This window comes from Microtus pennsylvanicus, chromosome 3 (assembly GCF_037038515.1).
Source record: "Microtus pennsylvanicus isolate mMicPen1 chromosome 3, mMicPen1.hap1, whole genome shotgun sequence".
In the NCBI taxonomy this organism is placed as follows: Eukaryota; Metazoa; Chordata; class Mammalia; order Rodentia; family Cricetidae; genus Microtus; species Microtus pennsylvanicus.
The window spans coordinates 70,047,501-70,068,740 of record NC_134581.1 but is presented as its reverse complement, the minus strand read 5'-3'; the positions used below and the strand labels follow the sequence as shown (position 1 = coordinate 70,068,740).

The following is a 21,240-nucleotide window of genomic DNA, read 5'->3' as shown; positions in this document are numbered from 1 at the left end:
GAGGTCTACTTGAAAGGCTCCCAGGGACTGTTTTTAAACTAGGAAAGAGTGCCGAGGGGCTAGCTCAGTGGTAGCGTTTCTGTTAGTGTGTGTGATGGTGTGATGTCCTAGTTCCCATCCTTTTGACAAAATAAAAATTCTGCAAAAATGAAAACAGAACACTAAGAAGAGTTGAGACGCAGGAAAGGTGGAGGTAGGAGAGAGGTGTTTGTGTGTCTGTGTGTGTTTGGGGGTGGGAAGGGAGGGAGGAGTCTCTGGGAAGAATGTTTACTTCAAATGTAGAAGAAATCTTGGAGATGGTTACTGTAAAATTCTTTGTCTTTGTACATGTGTGTGCATGCGCGTGTGTGCGTGCGTGAGTCTGTGTGTGTTCATGTGTGTGTGCGTGTGTGTGCGTGCATGTGTGTGTGGGGGGGGTGTAGGTCAGAGGTTGATGGTGTTGTTCTCAGTTGTTCTCCATGTAAATTTTGCTGTGTATGTGTCTATGTGTTAATGTGAACATTTGTGTACATAAATGAGGGTATGTGTATGCCACGGTGCATGTATGTCAGTCAGAGATAAACCTCAGGTCCTTGCTTTCTGCCTTGTTTGAGATGAGTTCCTTCCTTTTTCCACTGTGTGCTCCAGGCTGGCTAGCCTTCTAGCTTCCTGGCCTTCTCCTATCTCTGCCTCCACTTTTACTATGGGACCTCCAGGATCATGCATGTGTGCTGCGCTTGCCTTTACATGGGTTGAGAGCATTAGAACATCAAATGCTTTATCCACAGATCACTGAACTGTCTCCCCAGCCTAAACCTGGTCTTTCTTGGACCAATGCCTCTCACAGAACCTTTAACTCAGACAGTAGTCTGGACTGGCTGGCCGGCAAGCGCCAGGGATATTCCTTTCTCCAGTGTGGAGATGCACAATGCTGTCTTTTTATTATTTTTTAAGGTAGGTGCTGGGGACTTAACTTAGTGAAGCAAACACTTTACTGAGTAAGCCCTTGACTAAAATTTTAAGGCAGAATTGCTGATTCTATTTACATATGATTTACTCATTTAAATTGTAGAGTGTACTCTCAATAATACATCCATAGACCTGAGCATCTATCCCTAAAGTCAATTTTAGATTTTACCAAGTAATATCTTATATCCCTCAGCTCTAGGTAACCAGTTGCCTATTTTTACTGATTTGTTTATTTTGGACACTTCCTAAAAATGTAATCTTTGATATATGGCCCTTTGTGACTAGATTATATTTAAATTTTAAGTATAATTTTATATACATAGATAGATAAAAAGATAGATAATTTGTTGTTGCTGTTGCTCTTGTTGCTGTGGTTTTTGAGATACGATTTCTCTGTGTAGTCCTAGCTGTTCTGTAGACCAGATTGGCCTTGAACTCACAGAGAACACCTGCCTCTGCCCCCCCCCCCCGTGCTGGGATTAAAGGAAAGGCAAGTGCCGCCACGACCTGGTGCTTTTTCTGTTTGTTATAATTATATAATGAGGTGTCTGGCAGTTCATAACTGCATTTGTTTTGGTTTTCGTGCTGGAGGTAGAGCCAAAGGCAGGTTAAGCACTCACTTTAACCCTGAGTTGTAACCCTTGTCTCTTACTCATTCTCAATGGTTCAGAAGCTGGCAAGGTGAGCGTGGGAGGAGCATGACTTTAGGAAGAGAAGAGCGTGGAGTGCTCGGGTATTTTGGTCCGACTAGAGAGCTAGGCGCATGAAAGGAGTGTGGGAAAAGAAGCAATGGGAAAGGGCTCTACCAATGCTTTGCAATTTACCCGGAAGGCAACAGAAGCCAATGAGGGAACGAAATCAAGCGAGTAGAACAACAACCTAGTATTTTCACTTTTACTACAATGAAATACAGAGATGGAGGAGTAGACAGGAAATGGAAAGTGGGGGCATCAGAAAGGATTTCGGGAAACTGAAGTCGGGAATGTGACAAAGGCAATACAGATGTCAAAGACACGAACGCAGATCACAGGGACATACAATGAACAGGGCGTGCATCTGTCTGGATGAGAAAGGAAATCCTAAAACAACTCCTTACTCTGTATTTTTGACAACAGCATAGCGAGCTTATTGTGTAATATACAATATTAAAATTAGGAAGTGATTAAGATATACAAAGAGCTATGAAACTCACCAAGATATATGTGAGGGGGAACTTTTCAAGACATAGCATTATGAATCGTTTAGGTATGTCGTGTCTTTGGGAGTTCAGATGAAGACATTCAGAAAGCAGCTGAGTATTTAGATGTACTGCTCTTGGGACGCATTTGGGATGGACGCATACATTGAGAATCTGGGAGTGGGTCGGTGAGATGGCTCAGTGAGAAAAAGTGCTTGCCGCCCAGCATGAGGACCTGAGTCCTGTCCCTAAGACCCACCTAGTGGAAGAAGAAAACCAACGCCCACAAGATGTCTTCTGACCCACAGGAGTACACTGTGGTACACATTTGTGTGAAAACATACACACACACAATAAATGTAATTAAAAATTATGATTGAAATCTGCAGGGGCTGGAGAGATGGCTCAGTGATTAAGAGCATTGCCTGCTCTTCCAAAGGTCCTGAGTTCAATTCCCGGCAACCACATGGTGGCTCACAACCATCTGGAATGAGGTCTGGTGCCCTCTTCTGGCCTGCAGACATACACACAGACAGAATTTTGTATACATAATAAATAAATAAATAAATATTTAAAAAAAAAGAAAGAAATCTGCAAGCATGTAACATCGGCTAAAGGCAGCGTGGTTGATACCTATCACCTGGGAGTAGCACAAAGAGTGGAAAAAAGGACAAACAAGAGAATGGTTGGGAAGGAAACCTTAAAGGACCTATGGAGAAAGGCCGGCTCATAAAACAACGCAGGAAGCAATCAGAGAAATGGGAAGAAACAGCTTGCTGCAGAGTCGTGGAAACCAAGAGAATGATGGCCAGGAAACAGATGAGTGGCCACTGGAAGCTAAGGAGCCTGCTAACATAAAAGGACGGCTTTAGAAACAGTGATCCAGGACGTGGCTGGAGGAAGAGATAGAGCTGAAGGGCTCGGATTGCCATTGGCAATGCTGCTCTAGCTTAACGGGAAGACAGCTTAAAATGACGTGGGGGGGGGGGGGGGGGATCCTCCAGTGATGGCAGCAAGAGGCCAAATGCAGAGTAAGAAAGTCAAGTGACAATCAGCCAGATGCTGGGTTTGACAGACCCTCCACTTTCATGGATACCGTTTCAGGGCACCATAGGTCAAGAGAAAGATTATTGACAAGAAAGGAAAGGAATTTCCTTATACTCATAAATGTCAGGTACAGCGAAAATCTAGAATAAGTGTTATGCTTGCCCAAGAGAATTTAAACACATTCTGGTTGATATGCTGAGCAAGATGAGGGGGGCCGCGATCACACCTGATACTGGACTCTGCTCTCCAGACTCTGACCAATGTCACATTAGAACGGACGTAAAAGTTGCAAAGTTAGAGACAGAACTGTCATTTAAAAAGATATAATCTGACAAAACAAAGACACGAACGCCAGAAAAACAGAGTTCAACGGAGTCTGCAAGATAAAAATCTATGTATAAAGTTCTCCATTCTTATGTTGCTAGGAACATCCCCGAAGCCAGTCAGACAGAGCCTGTCCTTACTGAGTAACCCCTACTCAGGACTATGAAAAGAAAAACAACTTCCCTAGTACAGAGACTAGTAAATGTATTGACTGTATTTTGGAACATATCTCAGAAGTACAGTTTCATCTCAATAATTTCTGTGTCTATCCAAAAAATAATAAGGGAGAGACAGCCAGTTGTTCACTCCTCCTCTGAGAGCACCGAGGGCTCTCAGTTCCTCCCTTTTAGATCACCCCACTATGGCCTGCAATCACAGTTGTTCGAATAGACCTTGTTGTGTACTGTAGGGATTGGCTGGGGCTGCTTGGAGACAGTCTAATGATATATGTGCTGTTACCTGAGTATCAGGGAGACAGAGCACCTTGTTTCTGACACCTTGCCAGGTACTGAACATACAGTCAAAACAGAGAAATCCCACGATACATATAATTTACCCAAAGAAGTCCTGAAGAAAGAGTATCTGTATAAACACATCACTGGAGTAAGGGGATTGAACCAGAAACCAAAATATTACAATAAAGAAAAGCCTCCCTACATTTACCAACTCTAGCTACTCACGGTTATCTTCTACCCTACCCACTCACCGCTGCGCAGACCTCCCTCGGATCAGTAGCTCACTCCAGCATCTTTCTGAGCCACTAAGACCCGGGGTTAGGCTGCTACTCCTTGATCTACGAGGTTCAGCACGCTTAGCTTTGTTTGATTAATAGATTCCCTCAGTGCTCTCGGAGGAGGAGTTAACTGGCTGTCTCTCCCTTATAATTCTTTGGATAGGCACAGAAATTGAGATGAAATTGTACTCCTGAGATACATTCCAAAATAAAATCAACACACTCCATATTGTCTGTAGTAGGGCAGTTGTTTCCCACAGTCCTCAGCAGGGGTTACTCAGTACGGACAGGCTATGACTGACTGACTTCAGGAATGTTCCTGGCAACAAAGAAGCTATGTCAGGTTTTTCATACTTGCCCCGACGGAAAGCAGAGAGGAATGTTCACACATTTGAAAGACATCCCCCTTTTTTTTCTAAAGATAGGATCACACAGGAGCTGGAGAGATGGCTCAGCGGTTAAGAGCACTGGCTGCTCTTCCAGAGGTCCCCAGTTCAAATCCCAGCAACCACAAGGTAGCTCAGAATCATCTGTAATGAGATCTGGTGCCCTCTTCTGGTAAGAAGGTGTATATACAGATAGCGCACAGACAAATACGTCTTCAAAAAGCCCAAAGTGAGGATCACAGTCTGTAGTCTAGGCTCGCCTGGAATCCGCTGTGTAACCCCCACTGGCAGGCCTCCAACTGCCAGCCAGGTGTGCTCTTGCCTCCGCCTCCTGAGTGTTCCAAGTGGGCTTTAGTTTTTCCTCTCCCTGCTGCACTCTGGTACTGGGGTTCAAACTCGGGGTCCTAAGCATGCCAGACAAGCGCCTCACAAAGGAGCCACAGCCTCACTCCTTGTGTAGAGAGAGCTGAGGCTGGCCTTGAGCACGGTGTCTGTCGCAGCCTCTCAAAGGCTGGAGAGTCAGACATGCTACCACACCTGTTCCTAAGAGTGAAGCCCAGTGCTGGAGAAGTATGTCAGTCGGCAGAGTGCTTGCCCAGCAGGCACGAAACCCTTGGATTGTTTAAACAAATTATTTATTACTTGAAATTATAATTACATCATTTCCCCCTTCCCTTCCTCCAAATCTTCCCAGATACCCCTCCTTTTTTCTTTTTTTCTTTTCTTTTTTTTGTTGGTTTTTCAAGACAGGGTTTCTCTGTAGCTGTTTGGAGCCTGTCCTGGAACTCGTTCTTGTAGACCAGACTGGCCTTGAACTCACAGAGATCCACCTGCCTCTGCCTCCTGAGTGCTGGGATTAAAGGCGTGTGCCACCACCGCCCTGGCCTTGTTCTTTTTCAAATTAACGACCTTTCCCCCCTATTAATTGTTATCACATATATACTTGTGTATCTATTCTTAGGTGGGGTTTCCACTGCTGTGCTAGAACGCCATGAACAAAAGCACCTTGGGGAGGAAAGAGCTTGTTTCAGTTTCCATCTTTTAAGTCCATCATCCAGGAGAGTCAGGGAGGAGCCCAAGCTAGAAAACTGGAGCTGGGAAGCTGATGCAGAGGCCATGGAGGGTGCTGCTTACTGGCTTGCTCTCCATGGCCTAGTCAGCCTGCTTTCTTCTAGAATCCAGATGGCACCGACCCGTGGGGTAGGCCCTCCTAGATCCATCATTAATCAAGAAAATGTACTCACTACAGGCTTGGCTACAGGTTAATGGTATGGAGGTAATGTCTCAATTAAAATTCCCTCTCCGCAGACACGTCTGTCTAGGTTTGTGTTGATAAAAACGCACTAGGACAGTTAGAGTAAACAAATGGAGATTTTGTTTGTTCTTTGGTGTCTTGTGCTTTATTTAGACAGTCTGTGTTAAGAGCGAAGCTTGAATCTGCTTAAAACGTGTTCTTTTCTACAGTCTACTTTAGGCAAAAATGATGCTGCTTTTCTCTCTTAGATTCTCGGATCCTCAGATTGCTCCATGTTTGGATCACATACACACCAAAAGTAATGACTGGGCAGAGGCTTTGAATAGCTATTCGTAAAAGTTGACTTCTCAGTGCATTTGTTGTGAGGAAGATCCAGCTCTGGCTGGTGTCCGGGGAACCAACGAGGCTCTCGCTTAAATCCTAAGGAAAGGAAAGAAAAATAGGTACACAGTCAACAAGGAATTTTAGTAACAGAGCTCCCAAGTATTTTTGAGTCCTGTCAAAGTGGAAACGAGAGAAATTGTTCACTTATGTACACATTCAGTTTACTTTTGAGTCCCTTCTATCTGCCAGGAACTAAGCTGGATGAAGAGTTGAGAATTAGTAAGATGAGTCCACCTACTATGGGCTGACTGTGGCTTTTTGCTGTTGTAACTTGCATCATACGTTGATTCAAAGTAGTGTCCAAACTAGAAAGAAAAAGCAATAGATTAGGAATACAGTTGGGCGGTGGTGGTACACTCCTTTAATCACAGCACTTGGGAGGCAGAGGAGGCAGATCTCTATGAGTTCGAGGCCAGCCTGGTCTACAGAGCAAGTTCCAGGACAGCCAGGGCTACACATAGAGAAATCCTGTCAAAGAAAGGAAGGAAGGAAGGAAGGAAGGAAGGAAGGAAGGAAGGAAGGAAGGAAGGAAGGAAGGAAGGAAGGACCTAGTAGTTGGGGCTGGAGAGCTGACTCCGTGCTTAAGAGCAGTGGCTGTTTTCCCAGAGGACCTGGGTTCCATTCCCAGCATCTACATGGCAGTTCACAACTGTCTGTAATTCCAGTTCCAGAGGATCTAGCACCCTCATACAGACATACAGGCAGGCAAAACACCAATGAACATAAAAACTAAGTAAATCTTCAAAAGAAGAGGAATCACCATCATCTAGTAGTCTATAGCTAACATCAGAAGGGACAGTGCAGCATGACTTTGGTCGCTCTGTCACTTGAGGTAGACTAGAGGTTCATCTGTGATTAGTTTGTCAGACTTTCTTAGCCATTCATTACATAGGAAACTAAAGGGCAAGGCTTAGGTAAACAACAAGCCCAGAGGAGAAGATATCCTAAGTCAGAGACAGTCTGTCTTTCTGAAGATTAACAGGTGAAATCCAAACGAAGCAAGAGAAAAAGAGACCTACTCATCACTTGACAATTTATGGGTAATGTTCAACTTGATACTGAAGTGGGTTCGGTGGTCCAGCCGAAGGCTGAGCTCTCAGAATACTGGACATAAATCTCTCCCATGGAGGCTGGCATTCCTTCTAACAGAAAGTCACCAAAGAACAGAAAGTTATGTTACCTGGGAGGGCAAGGGTTTGGGTTTTACAATATTCTTTAGGTCGTATCTTTCCTGGTTCCAGTTGCCTATCAGAGTACGATCTGAATATGAGTTCTCATTAGTGCTGCATCTCCACCCATACTGAAAAAACTTGGACATGCTGTTCCAATCTGTCCACACTTCGCCATGACCATCAGCGTAAATAAGGCTGCCATAGTGTGGGTTTCTGAGGAAGCAGACAAGTTTCTGTCTCTGGAAAAACGAAGAACATAAAAGCTTACTAAACAACCAGAGAGCAGAGAATGCATTCATTTCTATCTCTGCTTTACAGGGCAAAGTGCTAACATAAGCACACCTTATTAACACTCTAGGCTTTTGTCCAAATGCAATTGATATGGGTTTGATTCTTCTTCTTCAGGTGAATGTACTCATTGACCTAGCATGTCAATCACCAGTAGTAGATAGATGACTGACTACAAATGCCACCGTCCCACAAAAAGCCTTTTTAGCATCCCCCACACCACGCGAGCAAAGAGCTAAACAGGCTTTAAAATGTGTTTATTTTCTTTCACATGCGTTGGTGTTTTGTCTGCATGTATATCTGTATGGGGGTATCGGATGCCCTAGAACTGGAGCTACAGACAGCTGTGATCTGCCATATGGGTGTTGGGAATTGAACCCGGGTCTTATGGATGAGCAGCCAGTGCTCTTAACCTCTGAGTCATCTCTCCAGCCCTGAGCTAAATGTTTGAGTGATTTCAAGATGTAAGAGTTGAGGGTCTAAAGGTATTGCTACGGAGAGAATCAGAGGTGAAACGCTGAATAGCCAGATAACACAATAAATGATTAACAACTCCCTCTTCCAGATCAGCTCAAGTAAGATAACTTTCCTTTGACCCACACAGAAGTTCTCTTCCCGCTGTTCGCTTTATACCTTTCCGTGATAAGTTCAAGAACATGCAACATTTATCTGCTCAACCCCACACCTGTTAAGAACAGGATCTGAATTTTGTTCATTGTTGTATATATCCTCCCAACCAATAGCCACCATCTCAAACAATAGTTCTTTGCACATACCAGAAGGAAAATATCTACGTTTTTGGCAAGTAATCAAAAGCCCAGCTTTTTTGTTGTTGTTGATACAAAATAAGCCTGGTCTCTGGGCTAAGGAGCAAGACAATACCTGTATTATTGTTGTGTAACTTGATGGTGAATACAATGACTTGTTTGAGTATCTCAGAGAGAAACAGTAATCCTTACATAGCTGTTCCATGTTTTCCAATCCCGATCTTTCAGCTCTTCAAACAAAGGAATACAGATCACCATGGACACATGGTCATGGCTTGAGAGACACAACCCAACTGCCTCTTCACAGACAGGCAAAGCTAAGAGTGTAGCAATGAAGGGTGGGATTGGAGGTGACTGCCCTCACATCATCTACCTTTGTGAAGATAGCTGCATGCATGTGCTGATGTCACCAAGCAGCATGCTGGCTTGGGTAGGTGGACCCAGGAAGCCCAGTGTGCCCAGTGTTTAGAGACGAGGCCGACCCGAGAGCTAGAATAACAGACATCTCAGTTGTCTGAGGCAGAAAGCCAAGGCTGATTTTTGACTTTCCTTTAGGCGTTCGGTCAGTCAGTCACGTCGTCTTGCCGTTTCTGAATCAGTCTACTGCTTTTCTTCTTCACCATCCCTTTCCAGGAAGATGGCTCCTTTTGTCCCCTTGGCAGCAAGCAGCTTCTTTTCTGACTTCCTTGTCATCAATCTTGTTCTTGTCTAAGCGATCCCCATAGGAAAGCAGTTTTTGAAAACAAAACAAAATGGGCAATGTCTTCCTATTTTAAATCTCTTAGTAGCTTCTGTTGTTGTTAGAACACCTGAATTTTTAACTCCAACGTTACTAACGTTACCTAGGCCATTTTTTTTTAATTTTTATTTATTTATTAAAGATTTCTGCCTCCTCCCCGCCACCGCCTCCCATTTCCCTCCCCCTCCCCCAATCAAGTCCCCCTCCCTCGTCAGCCCAAAGAGCAATCAGGGTTCCCTGCCCTGTGGGAAGTCCAAGGACCACCCACTTCCATCCAGGCCTAGTAAGGTGAGCATCCAAACTGCCTAGGCTCCCACGTGCATTAGGATCAAAAACCCATTGCCATTGTTCTTGAGTTCTCGGTAGTCCTCATTGTCCGCTATGTTCAGCGAGTCCAGTTTTATCCCAGGCTTTTTCAGACCCAGGCCACCTAGGCCATTTTTGATGAAGGAAGCTGTGGCATCTGTCACAATCAAGCAACAGGTGATAGCATCCGTCAGTTCCCCAGAGAGGGCGCTCTAGGGGATATCTGAATGCACTGACTGGGGTCTCTGCTCAGACTTGCAGGGACCACTCATGGCAGCTTTTAGTCTCCAGGTTGCTTTCCCCTATGCTTCTTTGCAAATTCTTCAAGCATCCTTCCAGATTTTTTTTTTTTGAGACAGGGTTTCTCTGTAGTTTTCTGAGCCTGTCCCGGAACTAGCTCTTGAAGACCAGGCTGGCCTCGAACTCACAGAGATCCGCCTGCCTCTGTGTCCCAAGTACTGGGATTAAAGGCATGCACCACCACCACCCGGCTCCAGAATTTTTCTTCTTATGATCCTTAGAGTGTTCTTTAGCTAGGTCAGCCCAGGGTGGGTGCTTGAGTAGGGGATCCTTCACCAGTGCTATGAGGGAATGGATTACTTCAAGGCTGTTTTGCAGTTCTCCACTAATCACAGGCAGACATGTCCGTCCCATCAAAGTTAGGGTGATAGGCCTTCGTTTTAAATGTGATTTTGGGTGGAAAGTTGCTTATTCTGGAGGCTGCTTTATCAGGCAGATTGCCAAGAACAACAAGCCCTAGTCGAATCTATAAATTAACTTCATCAAGCTGGGTGTTATAAAAGTTTTCATTTCACATTCTGAAACCTCTTCAAGTTCTTTATGAGCCTCCTGCTGTCTGACACACTGGATTTCTAGTGGCTTTCTATATTCTCAGAATAAGGTTTAGGCTGTTATGGTTACAACACTCCATATGACCTGGCCAGCTTTGAACTCGTCAGTATCACCTGTTACACACGCTCCTAACGTGTTCGAACAATCAAATGTAACCGCTGTTTTTTTTTTTCATTATGCTTTTGTAAACATTGCTTCTTCTGACTCTAATCCTTTTCACTTAGAAGCAGTGACCACCCGCCCCCGCCTCCCATTAGCTTTCAACACAGGCTTACAGGCACAGGGAATCTATTCCTCCTTTCCCCAACTTGGTAGTGTTCCCCCTTGTGTGTGCTTCAGTAGGGATCTGAATCCCTTCACTCATCGTGGGTCCACACCCCATTGTATTAGAGTTGTCTCTTTTGCGGTGAGCATTTGTTATCAGACAGTGGACAGTAGACAGGCCACTTCTAGTACACCCAAATACTTAACTTGCTCTCACAGTGCCCTGGAACAAAACAGACATTCAATGTGTTTTTTGTTTTTCTTGGAAATAGGATATACAAGCACCTCGAGAAATGTTGAGCAGCAGCTGAGAGACCAGGAGCTAGTCATTCACGAGATAGTTCAGGTACAAAAAAATCCTGTGCCGCTGAAACACGCAGGATTCACCTCGCCCCTCAGAGACTGGCTGTTTGTGACCTCAAGCAGGTGTGACGAAGACGCTCAGGTCAGTCCCTGTACTGAAATGCAAACGAGCCTTCCGAGGTGCACGAAGGTGACGGGGCAAGGCCGACAGCTCCACTGCTCTCTGAGGCTTGCTGCTGTCTGGTATTGGCACTGAGTGTTTAACTAAACAACCACACGCTGTTGATGCGTCATTAACTAGTGCCGGGCGGAGGGGGGTGGAGAGCCGAGGCCGAAGCGAAGGAAGTGACGCAAAAGGTGCGCTCCAGAGACCGCCGGCAGGGAGCCAGAGGAGACCATGGTTCCCCGGCGCCTCCTGTTGGTAGGGGAAGGGAATTTCTCCTTCACCGCGTCTCTAATCGACACCCTGGATCCCGGCGTCAGTGTTACCGCTACCTGCCTCCAACACCCGGACGATCTGGACGGGGATCCGGTGACCCAGGAGAACCTACAACGCCTGCGCGAGCGAGGTAGCGGGTCCACCCCTCCGCCAGGCCCCGCCCAGGGCGTGGGGGTGTGGCTTGCTTGGGTAGTGTGAGTGCGCCTCCTGGAGGCGCTCACGTGAAAGTGCTGCGTGCCCATGCCTGGGCTGGATTGGGGTTCTGTGTTTGTCTGGGTTACAGATCTTAAGATGTCTTTTGGTTTGCATTTCAACTTTCTTTGCCAGGTATCGAAGTTCGTTTTGGTGTGGATTGCACCCAGCTGGCACATGCCTTGCAGGCACACGACAGAGACTTTGATCGAATTTATTTCAACTTTCCGCACTGTGGACGAAAAGCGGGAGTAGCTAAGAACAGGGAATTGCTTGCCAAGTTTTTCCAGAGGTGAGGAAAGACGAGTCCTCGGAAGCGAAATGTTTCCAGATGTCCATAACCAAGTTACCACACACAAACTTTGTAGTTGGGGACATAAGACAGACACGTGTGTAAGTTGCTAGGATATACGTGGAAGGAAGGAAAACCTAGAGGAAACCACAATCTTGTCTTAAAGTGGGTCATATAACCCTAGATGTAAAAGCTCAAATAGGCCTTAGGAGGAAAAAGGCAAAATTATTTTTAAAAATTTAATTAGTGTCTGTCTGTATGTGTGTAATATACAGGTGTGGAGGTCAGACGATATCTTAAAGGAGTCGGTTCTCCTTCCACTGTGAATCCGGGGGATAGAATTTAGGCTGTCATGCTTGGTGGCAAGTATCATTACCCACTGGTCCATCTTGATCGCTCCAAATTGTTTGTTTAAAAAATATTTTAGCGGGATGGTGGTGGCACACACCTTTAATCCCAACACTCGGGAGGCAGAGACAGGCGGATCTCTGTGAGTTCGAGGCCAGCCGGGGATACAAGAGCTTGTTCCAGGACAGGCTCCAAAGCTACAGAGAAACCCTGTCTCAAAAAACCAAAATAAAATAAATGTATATATAAAGGTGCTTTGTGGGCATGTTTGTCTGTGCATCATGAGTGTGCCTGATGCTCAGGGAGGCCAGAGAGGGCATTGGGTCCCCGGGACTGGAGTTACTGATAGGTGTCGCTAACATATGGGTGCTGGCAATTGAGCTCTGAACAACCAGTGCTCTTAGCTGCCAGATCCTCTCTCCAGCTCACCCCCAGAATGTCTTTAAATGAAAAATAGTAAGAGCCAGTATAGTTTGATGACGAAGAGCATGGATTTAAGAGCCACATGGCCTGGGTTCAAGTGCTGGCTCACCCTTTACTAACTAAAACTGTAGGCAAGTTTAGGCATCACCTACTTCTTTTTCTGCACCTATGAACTGGGGCTACTGTAGTAGCTGCTTCTTACAATGATTATGGCTTTACCATAGTGCTTTTACACCAGTACACTGCATTGGCGGTATTGGAGGCTCCACTGGCCTATAGGTCTGAGAAACCTTTAGCAAAGGCGGCGTTTCAAATTCGGCAGTTGAAGTATAGATGTGTGTGCATGGTGATTATCAAAGCCAGGGCCTTATGCACGGTGATGTAGTGCTCAACCCAGCCCTCAACTATAAGAGGTTTTCCTAATGGGGAGAAACAACGCAGGGTGAATTATCTGGACACTGATGTTTCTGTGACATACAGGGAAGCAACACAATATTTAAAATGCAAAGATAGACCTCTGTTTTTTTGTTTTTTTTTTTTTGTTTTTTTGAGACAGGGTTTCTCTGTAGCTTTGGAGCCTGTCCTGGCACTAGCTCTTGTAGACCAGGCTGGCCTCGAACTCACAGAGATCCACCTGCCTCTGCCTCCCGAGTGCTGGGATTAAAGGCGTGCGCCACCACCGCCCGGCCAAAGATAGACCTCTGCAAGTAAGGTGAATTTTAATTATTTCAGAGCTAACCCATGTGCATATTGCTGATTCCTTTGGTGGTTTCTGATACATTTCTGATGTTTGTCCTCTATAAGCTGTGCTGATGTTCTTGCGAAGGAAGGGGAAGTCCACGTGGCCCTGTGTAGAGGACAAGGTGGAACTCCTGCCGATGAGCCTCAGAGAGAGTGGCACAACAGTTGGCAAGTGGTTGCCATGGCAGCCCTGGGAGGGTTCATTTTAAGCGATGTGCGTCCCTTCAGCTGTGAGGCCGTGCCAGGATACAAGTGCACTGGGTATAGGTAAGTAATACCGCAGGCCTAAACCTTCTTCCATCTCTTGCATAAAGTCATAAAAAAAAAATCAAAAGCAGACTTTTTCCTTTCTAATTTCCTGATTTAGTTTCAAGAATACTTTTTACACACACACACTTATACGCATATGTTTAACTTCAACTAAAATGTAAATAAATAATATTTAATTTAAAGAAGCTGTTCATTTATTTGGCAGGAGTCAGGCTAAGTCATTTCACGTAGAAGGTGCTTTGAACCATATCTTCACCCAGAGCTCACCCTTCGAAGGCTCTCAGCCCAGAACATTCAGGGTCAGACTGGAAGACCAGTGGTTTTCCTTTACAGAGCCAGAGGCACTTGCAGGAAAGTTGAACAGGTAATCTTTTATTTTGCTGGAAATCATTTCTGTCCCTACTTGTGCCATGATCGTGTTAATGGTCACCACCTTTTGAGTGGATGATACATGAACTGTTAACGATAGTGCCATGGGTGCTTGCCAGGCTGATAGAGTATAGGGCTGGCGGCAGACGTCTAGACCATATGCTAACTCTCCAGGCCTGGGAGTAGCTTGCCTAGCATGCACCAGGCCAGAATTGGCTCCCATCCCTGAAAATAAATAAATAAAATATAAATAAATAGATAAAAAGCCCCAAACCAAACCAAAAGATGTACATGCTATCTCAAAAAAAGTACATGCTATTTCACTATATCACAAATGAGTTATTTTCAGGATTGGTTTAAGGATGATTGCATTCTACACAAATGATTTTAATTCCAGCAATTATAACTTATTATAAGTGAAAAATTATTTTGTGTGTTTAAACAGGCGGTTCCTTGAAGCATCTTCCTGTCATCCTATCAGAACCATCAACGAGAAGCTCATTGCTGAATTGAGCAAACACTTTCCTTTAAGAAGACTGAAGTGTTCCTTCCCTTTGTTGTCACAGGGAGGCACCAGTATCCTCCCTCCTGGGACCTGCAACCCGTCTGCCTTTTGGATTAGTCTCCATGAAGATAACTCTTATTCTGAGTCCCTGACTGCTGAAATAACACAGGAAATGGAAGAGGTTCTCCTATTGTTTTCAGAATGTGCCCTTCCCAAGAGTCCTGGGCGGGATGACTGCATCGCAGCTCAGGAGGGTCTCCGTGAACAGGCTAAGCTCTGTCTTAGACCTTCTCTTCTAGTTCACGCTGAAGCTGTCATCCGGTCACCAGACTTCCTCCCAGGGCCCCTGCACATCCTCAGTGGGCCTGTCTATCGGAAGTGCCATATTTCACCGTTCACAATGCCAGCATTTCATGAGACTTTGCTTATCCTTGGGTTAAATAAAAACGAGAAGGATAGCCGCCTGGCATCACTGCTGGATCACCTGAAGGATATTCTAGATAATCTTCTGACTCAGACATTGCTGGAGGGCTCCAGTTTGAGCCCTTCAGTGGAATTTATCCTTCAACCAAATGGAAAGGATTATGTAATTCATGTGAAATCTCTTCATTTTGGCCCTGATTGTACTGAGAATCTGATTATTGGGACTGTGGTCACATCTATAATTGTTTCACATAAACAACAGTGTTTTGTGTGTGTTTCTCTAAACTTGGACTTGTTAGCCATGCTTGTCTATGATATTTCCGATTGGAGACTGTTGTGGACCTTTGATAACCGTTTCCAGAAAAGATTTGCCCCTGGGAAAACAGAGCGCTTTAAAAGCTATTCCCTGTATCCTCCACGCTACGTGCATGATATTAGTTTTTGGTTAGACGAGAAGAAAGGATTTGCTGACCTAGAGTTCCACACTGTGGCCCGAGCAGTGTCCCAGGACACTGTTATCTCCATACAGTTCCTTGGCCGTTTTCAGCATCCGGAGACTGGACAGGTCAGCCTCTGCTATAGACTGACCTATCAGGCTTGTGACAGGGCGCTCAGCCCACAGCTGGCAGCAGCAATGCAGTCCCGGTTCAGAACAGAGATTCAAAGACAGCTCCATGTTTCGCTTCGATAGCTTAGTAAGGTCCTTTCTACAGCAGGAACCCTCATTGTATGTTGTTTGTGGTTGGAAAAGAACAACTTGAAGCTGTTGCTCCTTTCTGGAATCTGTGGATTTTTGTTGTTTTTGTTTTTTGGTATGTGTTGTATGTAAGATTTGTGTGTGTGTGTGTGTGTGACCAAAGTAGTGTTCATGAACCCTAAAGATGTCTGTGAACATCATTTAAACCTACAGCCTGGCGAGGTGTAGTGGTGGTGGTGATGGTACTGGTCCTGGTGGAGGTGGTGGAAGTTGTGCTGGTGGTGCTGGTGGTGGTGCTGGTGCTGATGGTGGTGGTGGTGCTTCATTCTTCTGAGCCTAGTCCTCAGAAGGCAGAGGCAGGCAGGGGTCTGTGTTTGAGGCCAGCCCAGGCTATATAGCGAGGTCCTGTTCCTAATAACCAAACCGAGCTAAACCAAAAACAAACAAAAATGCCCTTATAGACTAATGTGGCTGGTGACCTTGTAGTTCAGGTTTTGATGATTTTTTAATGATTGAAGCACAAACAAAACAAGCATATGTACTTCACTGTGCTTTTGCTGAAGAGGCTGTAGTCTGGATGTCTCATCACACGTGTTTGTAAATATATTTCCCACACTCTCAGTTCCTCTGTATCATCTCACGGAGTTTATGAGTCTTACTGCGTGTGTTACACATGTGGGTCGATCATCCCTTACACTGCTGTTTCTATCATTGACTGTCGAATTCATGTAACTCAAGTCTCAGAGCCGGGCTTGTCATTTGGGTCTGTCTGCCTTCTCTTTTCAGGAAAGGAATGAGGTACATATGAGTTCTACTGAAGCTGGATGTTAGGGCTTGGTAACTAATGACTGTGTATGGGAACTGATCCATAGGATCAACCTCCGTTTTTATTATTCTTATTTGGATTTTCAAGACAGGTTTTCTCTGTGTAACAGCCCTGGCGGTCCTGAAACTTGGTCTGTAGACCAAGCTGGTTTCAACTCACAGAGATACCTCTGGCTCTGCCCCCGGAGTGCTGGTTGAGTATTTTGCGTAGGACTTCCTTGGACTCACTTCTCAAAATTCTGGCCTTACGGGTTTGTCTCTCCGGAGTTATTGGCTGCCTCCATTCCTCTCAACAAGACATAGCAAGGTGTGCGGTGCCCTTTAACGGAACACTTTGTAGCATTGGCAAGTGTGGTGTGTTGAGAAATGGGGAGAAACACCCAGCGTTAGAAGTGGGAGGGCTAGCCCAGGCTGCTGATCCGCTCCTTCGCCCCAATTGGTCCAGTGACACAGTATTTTAGTCTTTTCTGCGCATGTCAAGGCTTTTTGTCCCTCGGCGGACACCGTTTCCTAGCCAAGCAATGTCTGCGCTCTCGCCGAAATCTTAGCGTGCGGAGTTCTGCCCTTTCTCCGACGCTTGGCATGGCGAGCCGAAGGGCCCGGCAGCGCCTCAAGGGCGGCGGCGGCGGCGGCGGCGGCGGGGACACGGGCCCGGCGGCGGAGAAGCTGCGGGAGCTGCTGGGCAGCCGGGAGGCGGGCGGCGCGGAACAGCGGCCGGAGTGCGTGTGCGGCCGGAGGGCGTGGCGGGCGGGAGGTCGGGCGGCCCGGGGTCTCCGCAGCGAGCCGGGTTCGCCTGGCCACCTCCTCCTGCCCCTCCTGGGGGTGTCCGGGTTCGGGTAGATCCTCGCCCGTCCGCAGGTCCCTGCATTGTTGGAGCGAGGGTCTGCGATGCTTCAGGTTCAGGCCCACACTAAGCAGGCTTCCTGCTGGTATAGTTAGCCGAGCCTCTGTGGGAGCTGCGGGCTGGAGAGTACGCCTTTTACACCGCGCTGCCTCCCGCTCGATTCTCCCAGTTCTCCCAGTAGCCCGTTTGCTGTTTTCTCCCCTGCCCTCGAAAACACCAGCAAGCCTGTAGCCTGTAGGTCAGGGCTGCAGTAAAGGAACTGTCTTCTGCACCTGCACTTTGTATTAGAGGCCTCTATTCGTTTAAAGGAGGGGGCGATAGATAGGCTTAATGAGGGGTGACGTTAAGAAATGGGGAGGGAGCATTGTGGCCTTCAAGTGAGCAATTAATTGGCTTGAGGGGAAAGGGAGTGTTGCAGGTGAAATAGGCCAAGGTGTATGAAGTAGTGTATTCCCCAGTAGCAGGAAGTGGAAGGTGGGATTGAAAACGCGTGACCAGCCGGTAGGTGGTGGCGCACGCCTTTAAAAAAAAAAAAAAAGGAAAACGCATGACAAGCTCTTCTTTTAGGTGAATGGTTTATTGCATTGGCGCCTTTAGCCATTCTTGTCTAAATTTTCTGTCTGCATTTAGTCTTGCTAGCAGGCTTCCCGATACACTAATGGTTTTGCTTTTCCTTCCGGGCAGGTCTGGAAATAAAGCTGGGCAAGTCTGGGCTCCTGAAGGATCCACTGCTTTCAAGTGTCTGCTCTCAGCAAGATTGTGTGCCGCTCTCCTCAGCAACATCTCTGACTGTGATGAAACATTCAACTACTGGGAACCAGTAGGTGATCTCTTTAGCTGTTGTTTTTGTGTGTTTGGTTGTTTTTAGTTTCTGCAGTCCTAGGGATCTAACCCATGGTCTTGGGGGTGCTAGACAAATGCTTTACCACTAGACTACATCCTTAGCCTTCGGTTCTGGGATTTGGCTTGTGATCTTGATTTGGTACTTAGGACTAATTAACAAACAAGTAAAATGCAAGTGTGAAAATACTAAAATAAACTATCTTCACTTTTATAGCCTAAAATCCATTGATTTGGGGCTAGAGAGTGGCTCTGTGGTTAAGAGCACTTGCTCAGTCATGAGAATTATAGTTCAAATTCCAGCAGTTCAAATTTAGGTGAATCCAGCTCCAAATCATGACAGCAGTATGGTGGTGCATGCCTTTAATCACAGCACTCTGGAAACTGAGGCAGGAGGATCTCTTATGAGTTAAAGGCCAGTCTTGTCTCCAGAGCAAATTCCAGGACAGAAGGGGGGCTACCTAAAGAGACTTTGTCTCAATCAATCAATCAATCAATCAATCATTCTCTGATATCTGATCAGATCTGATCTTTGATCTCATGCCCTCTTCTGGTACACATAGCACACAGGTACATGCATGCACTCATACATAAATAAAACGGGTCGTTTAAAATAGTCCAGACTGTTGGTTTAGTTACTGTTGAAGCCTGTGACCTTTAGCTGACATACTCAAAGGTAAGACTTAATAATCTTTTAAATGGTTTTATAAGTCTAAGTAATACTTGTAGATCCAGGTTTTAAAGCTAACAGTTACTACAAAACTTGAGGGAAGTACAGTTATCCGTTTTCATCCTGTCCAGATCCCACTTCTTAGAGGGAAACTATATTCTTCCAACTTTTTACGTTTATTTCTTCTGATATTTGCCAAAATAATTGTGGGGGCTTGTTTTTTGTCAGCTTGACACAAGCAAGAGTCATTAGAAAAGGGTGGATCCTCTGTTGAGAAAATGCCTCCATAAAACTGGGAGATAGGCAGGCCTCTAGGACATTTTCTTAATTAGTGGTTGATGGAGAGGGCCCAGCCCTTTGAAGGTGCTGCCATCCCTGCACTGGTGGTCCTGGGGGCTATAAGAAAGCAGGCTGAGCAAACCATGGAGAGCAAGCCAGTAAGCAGCACCCCTCTGTGGCCTCTGCATCATCAGCCCCTGTCTCCAGGTTCCTGCCCTGTGTGAGTTCCTGCCCACATTGTTTTTGATGATGAATTGCTATATGGAAGTGTGAGTGTCCTTCTGTTGGTTTGTCTTGTCCAACTTTCGATGGGGTAGTTTTTGTTTTATTATATATTTTTTTATATTTTTAAGACAAATGAGTGAATGAATGAAAACCTAGTCACTAGGGTAAAGACTAACAACTGAACTGTCATTTAGACTTGCTGAGAGGGAAATCTATTTCCTCCAATAGACTGACACAGACTCTCAGCCACTCCAGGACACCTCATGTTCAGGTGTACTTGACCAATAGAGAATCTGACTCCACAGGTTTCTTTGTTGTTGTTTTGTGTGTGCGTGTTACTAATAGTGCATGCATAATATTTCTGATTTATATGTTTATGTATTGTTTGTTTACTTTCTAGTATAAAAAATTTGGAAGTACCTTTACCCAAACACATTTGTATCAAAAACCAGAGGGAAGATGCTTACTTGGTGAATGTAAGGAAAACAAAAGACTTAGAGTTTTTCTGTTTAAGTTAAACTTTTTTTTTATTTTTATTTTTTTATTTTTGAAGCATGTAACAGCTCTGGCTGTCCTGGAACTAGCTCTTGTAGACCAAGCTGGCCTCGAACTCACAAAGATCCACCTGTCTCTGCCTCCCAATTGCTGGGATTAAAAGGCCTACACCACCACTGCCCGGCATTAAACACTATTTTAAGAAAAAACAGTAAAATTTTTAGTTTAATTTAAAAATATGAGGTCATTTGGTTTTTTTCTTGCTCATTAGTTACAAATGTTAATTCTCAACATTTTGTGTCTGACAGTTTTGACGGGACTCTTCACCTGTGAGCCCGTGAGGGGCTCTGCTAATACAGCCCTGAGCACATCTGTTTCTGCTTTCAGACACACTACCTCATCTATGGGAAGGGATTTCAGACGTGGGAGTATTCCCCAGTGTACGCCATTCGCTCGTATGCTTACCTGTTGCTGCATGCCTGGCCAGCTGCATTTCATGCACGGATCCTGCAGACTAATAAGGTAAGGACGGCTAGCCTGATCGCAATCACGTCAGTCAACAGGCGAGTCTGGGAGCAGTTTTGAAAAGAGAACAAAACCCATTGACGATTAAGAGGCTGATTTGTTTCTTTTTCTCTTCTTCTTTTTGTTTTTCTTCTTGGAGAAGGAGTCTTGGTGTGTTTCATAGACTAGTCTGGAACTTTTGGACTCCTGCTTTCTCCCCTCATTTCCCAAGTTCCTGTGTCTGTAGGCCTGGACTGTCAGACTACGGGTGTGCGAGCCGTGTGCAGGTTAGAGGACAGTCTTTTGGATTTGGTTCTCTCCTTCTACTGTAGATGTCTTGGATCACACGCAGGTGTCAGACTTGTGCAACAAGCCTTTCAACCTGCTGAGCTACCTCCCGGCCTCACCATCCAACACAAACTAATCGAGCAGCCTTCATGTAGTATAGATTATGTTAAGTGATGGAACAGTGACCCAGCTGAGTCTGCCTTCATGGAACTTACAGTTCCATGGCAGAAGAGAAACATTAAATAATTCAAAATGTAGATTTATGGGAGAAAAGTACAAGGCGTGATGGGGTAGCATATTAAGAGAGTCTAATTTAAGTAGGGTGCTTAAGAGTTAGCTGCATTGGCTTAGGGTTAAAAATTTTGACAGTACATGTTTTGGTGTGGTTTCTTTTGTTTGTTTGTTTGTTTACTCGGTTACTTGAATAACTAGGCTTATGTTTTTTGCCAAATTTGGGAAGAGGTATGTGTGTGTGTCTGCAGATCTGAGGGGCCTGTGTAAGCACGTGTGTGTGTGTGTGTGTCTGCAGATCTGAGGGGCCTGTGTAGGCACGTGTGTGTGTGTGTGTGTGTGTGTGTGTGTCTGCAGATCTGAGGGGCCTGTGTAAGCACATGTGTGTGTGTCTA

At 45.5% G+C, this 21,240-nt stretch overlaps 3 protein-coding genes across 5 annotated transcripts in view; 2 read left to right on the top strand and 1 right to left on the bottom strand.

Moving 5' to 3' along the window:
• Window positions 1-5,977: 5,977 nt before the first annotated feature.
• Window positions 5,978-11,317, bottom strand: Cfap68 (cilia and flagella associated protein 68). 2 transcript variants are annotated; one of them, XM_075965942.1, is made up of 4 exons: window positions 10,928-11,317; window positions 7,435-7,665; window positions 6,493-6,559; window positions 5,978-6,290 (listed from the first exon to the last, which is right to left on the bottom strand). In XM_075965942.1, the coding sequence occupies exons 1-4, from the start codon at window positions 10,970-10,972 to the stop codon at window positions 6,115-6,117; spliced, it is 519 nt and encodes a 172-aa protein (XP_075822057.1). In that variant the 5' UTR covers window positions 10,973-11,317; the 3' UTR covers window positions 5,978-6,114. The 2 variants fall into 2 exon arrangements, with proteins under 2 accessions (XP_075822057.1, XP_075822055.1); XM_075965940.1 differs by lacking the exon at window positions 10,928-11,317 and adding an exon at window positions 8,597-8,760.
• Window positions 11,318-11,342: 25 nt separating this feature from the next.
• On the top strand, window positions 11,343-16,656 carry Fdxacb1 (ferredoxin-fold anticodon binding domain containing 1). The gene is made up of 5 exons (XM_075965939.1): window positions 11,343-11,514; window positions 11,712-11,868; window positions 13,444-13,647; window positions 13,856-14,014; window positions 14,465-16,656. Exons 1-5 carry the CDS (start codon window positions 11,343-11,345, stop codon window positions 15,636-15,638), a joined length of 1,866 nt encoding a protein of 621 aa, XP_075822054.1. The 3' UTR covers window positions 15,639-16,656.
• A 295-nt stretch (window positions 16,657-16,951) lies between these two features.
• The window catches only part of Alg9 (ALG9 alpha-1,2-mannosyltransferase), a 57,596-nt gene continuing 53,307 nt past the window's right edge, over window positions 16,952-21,240 (top strand). Inside the window, exons 1-3 of one of the 2 annotated variants that reach the window (XR_012910025.1) lie at window positions 16,952-17,188; window positions 17,998-18,133; window positions 20,210-20,344. Coding sequence is in view for 1 of the 2 variants with exons in the window: in XM_075965938.1 (XP_075822053.1) it covers window positions 17,052-17,188; window positions 17,998-18,133; window positions 20,210-20,344 (408 nt within the window). In the remaining variant the exon portion in view is untranslated. The remainder of the gene's footprint in view (window positions 17,189-17,997; window positions 18,134-20,209; window positions 20,345-21,240) is intronic. The other variant, XM_075965938.1, reaches the window with a different exon arrangement.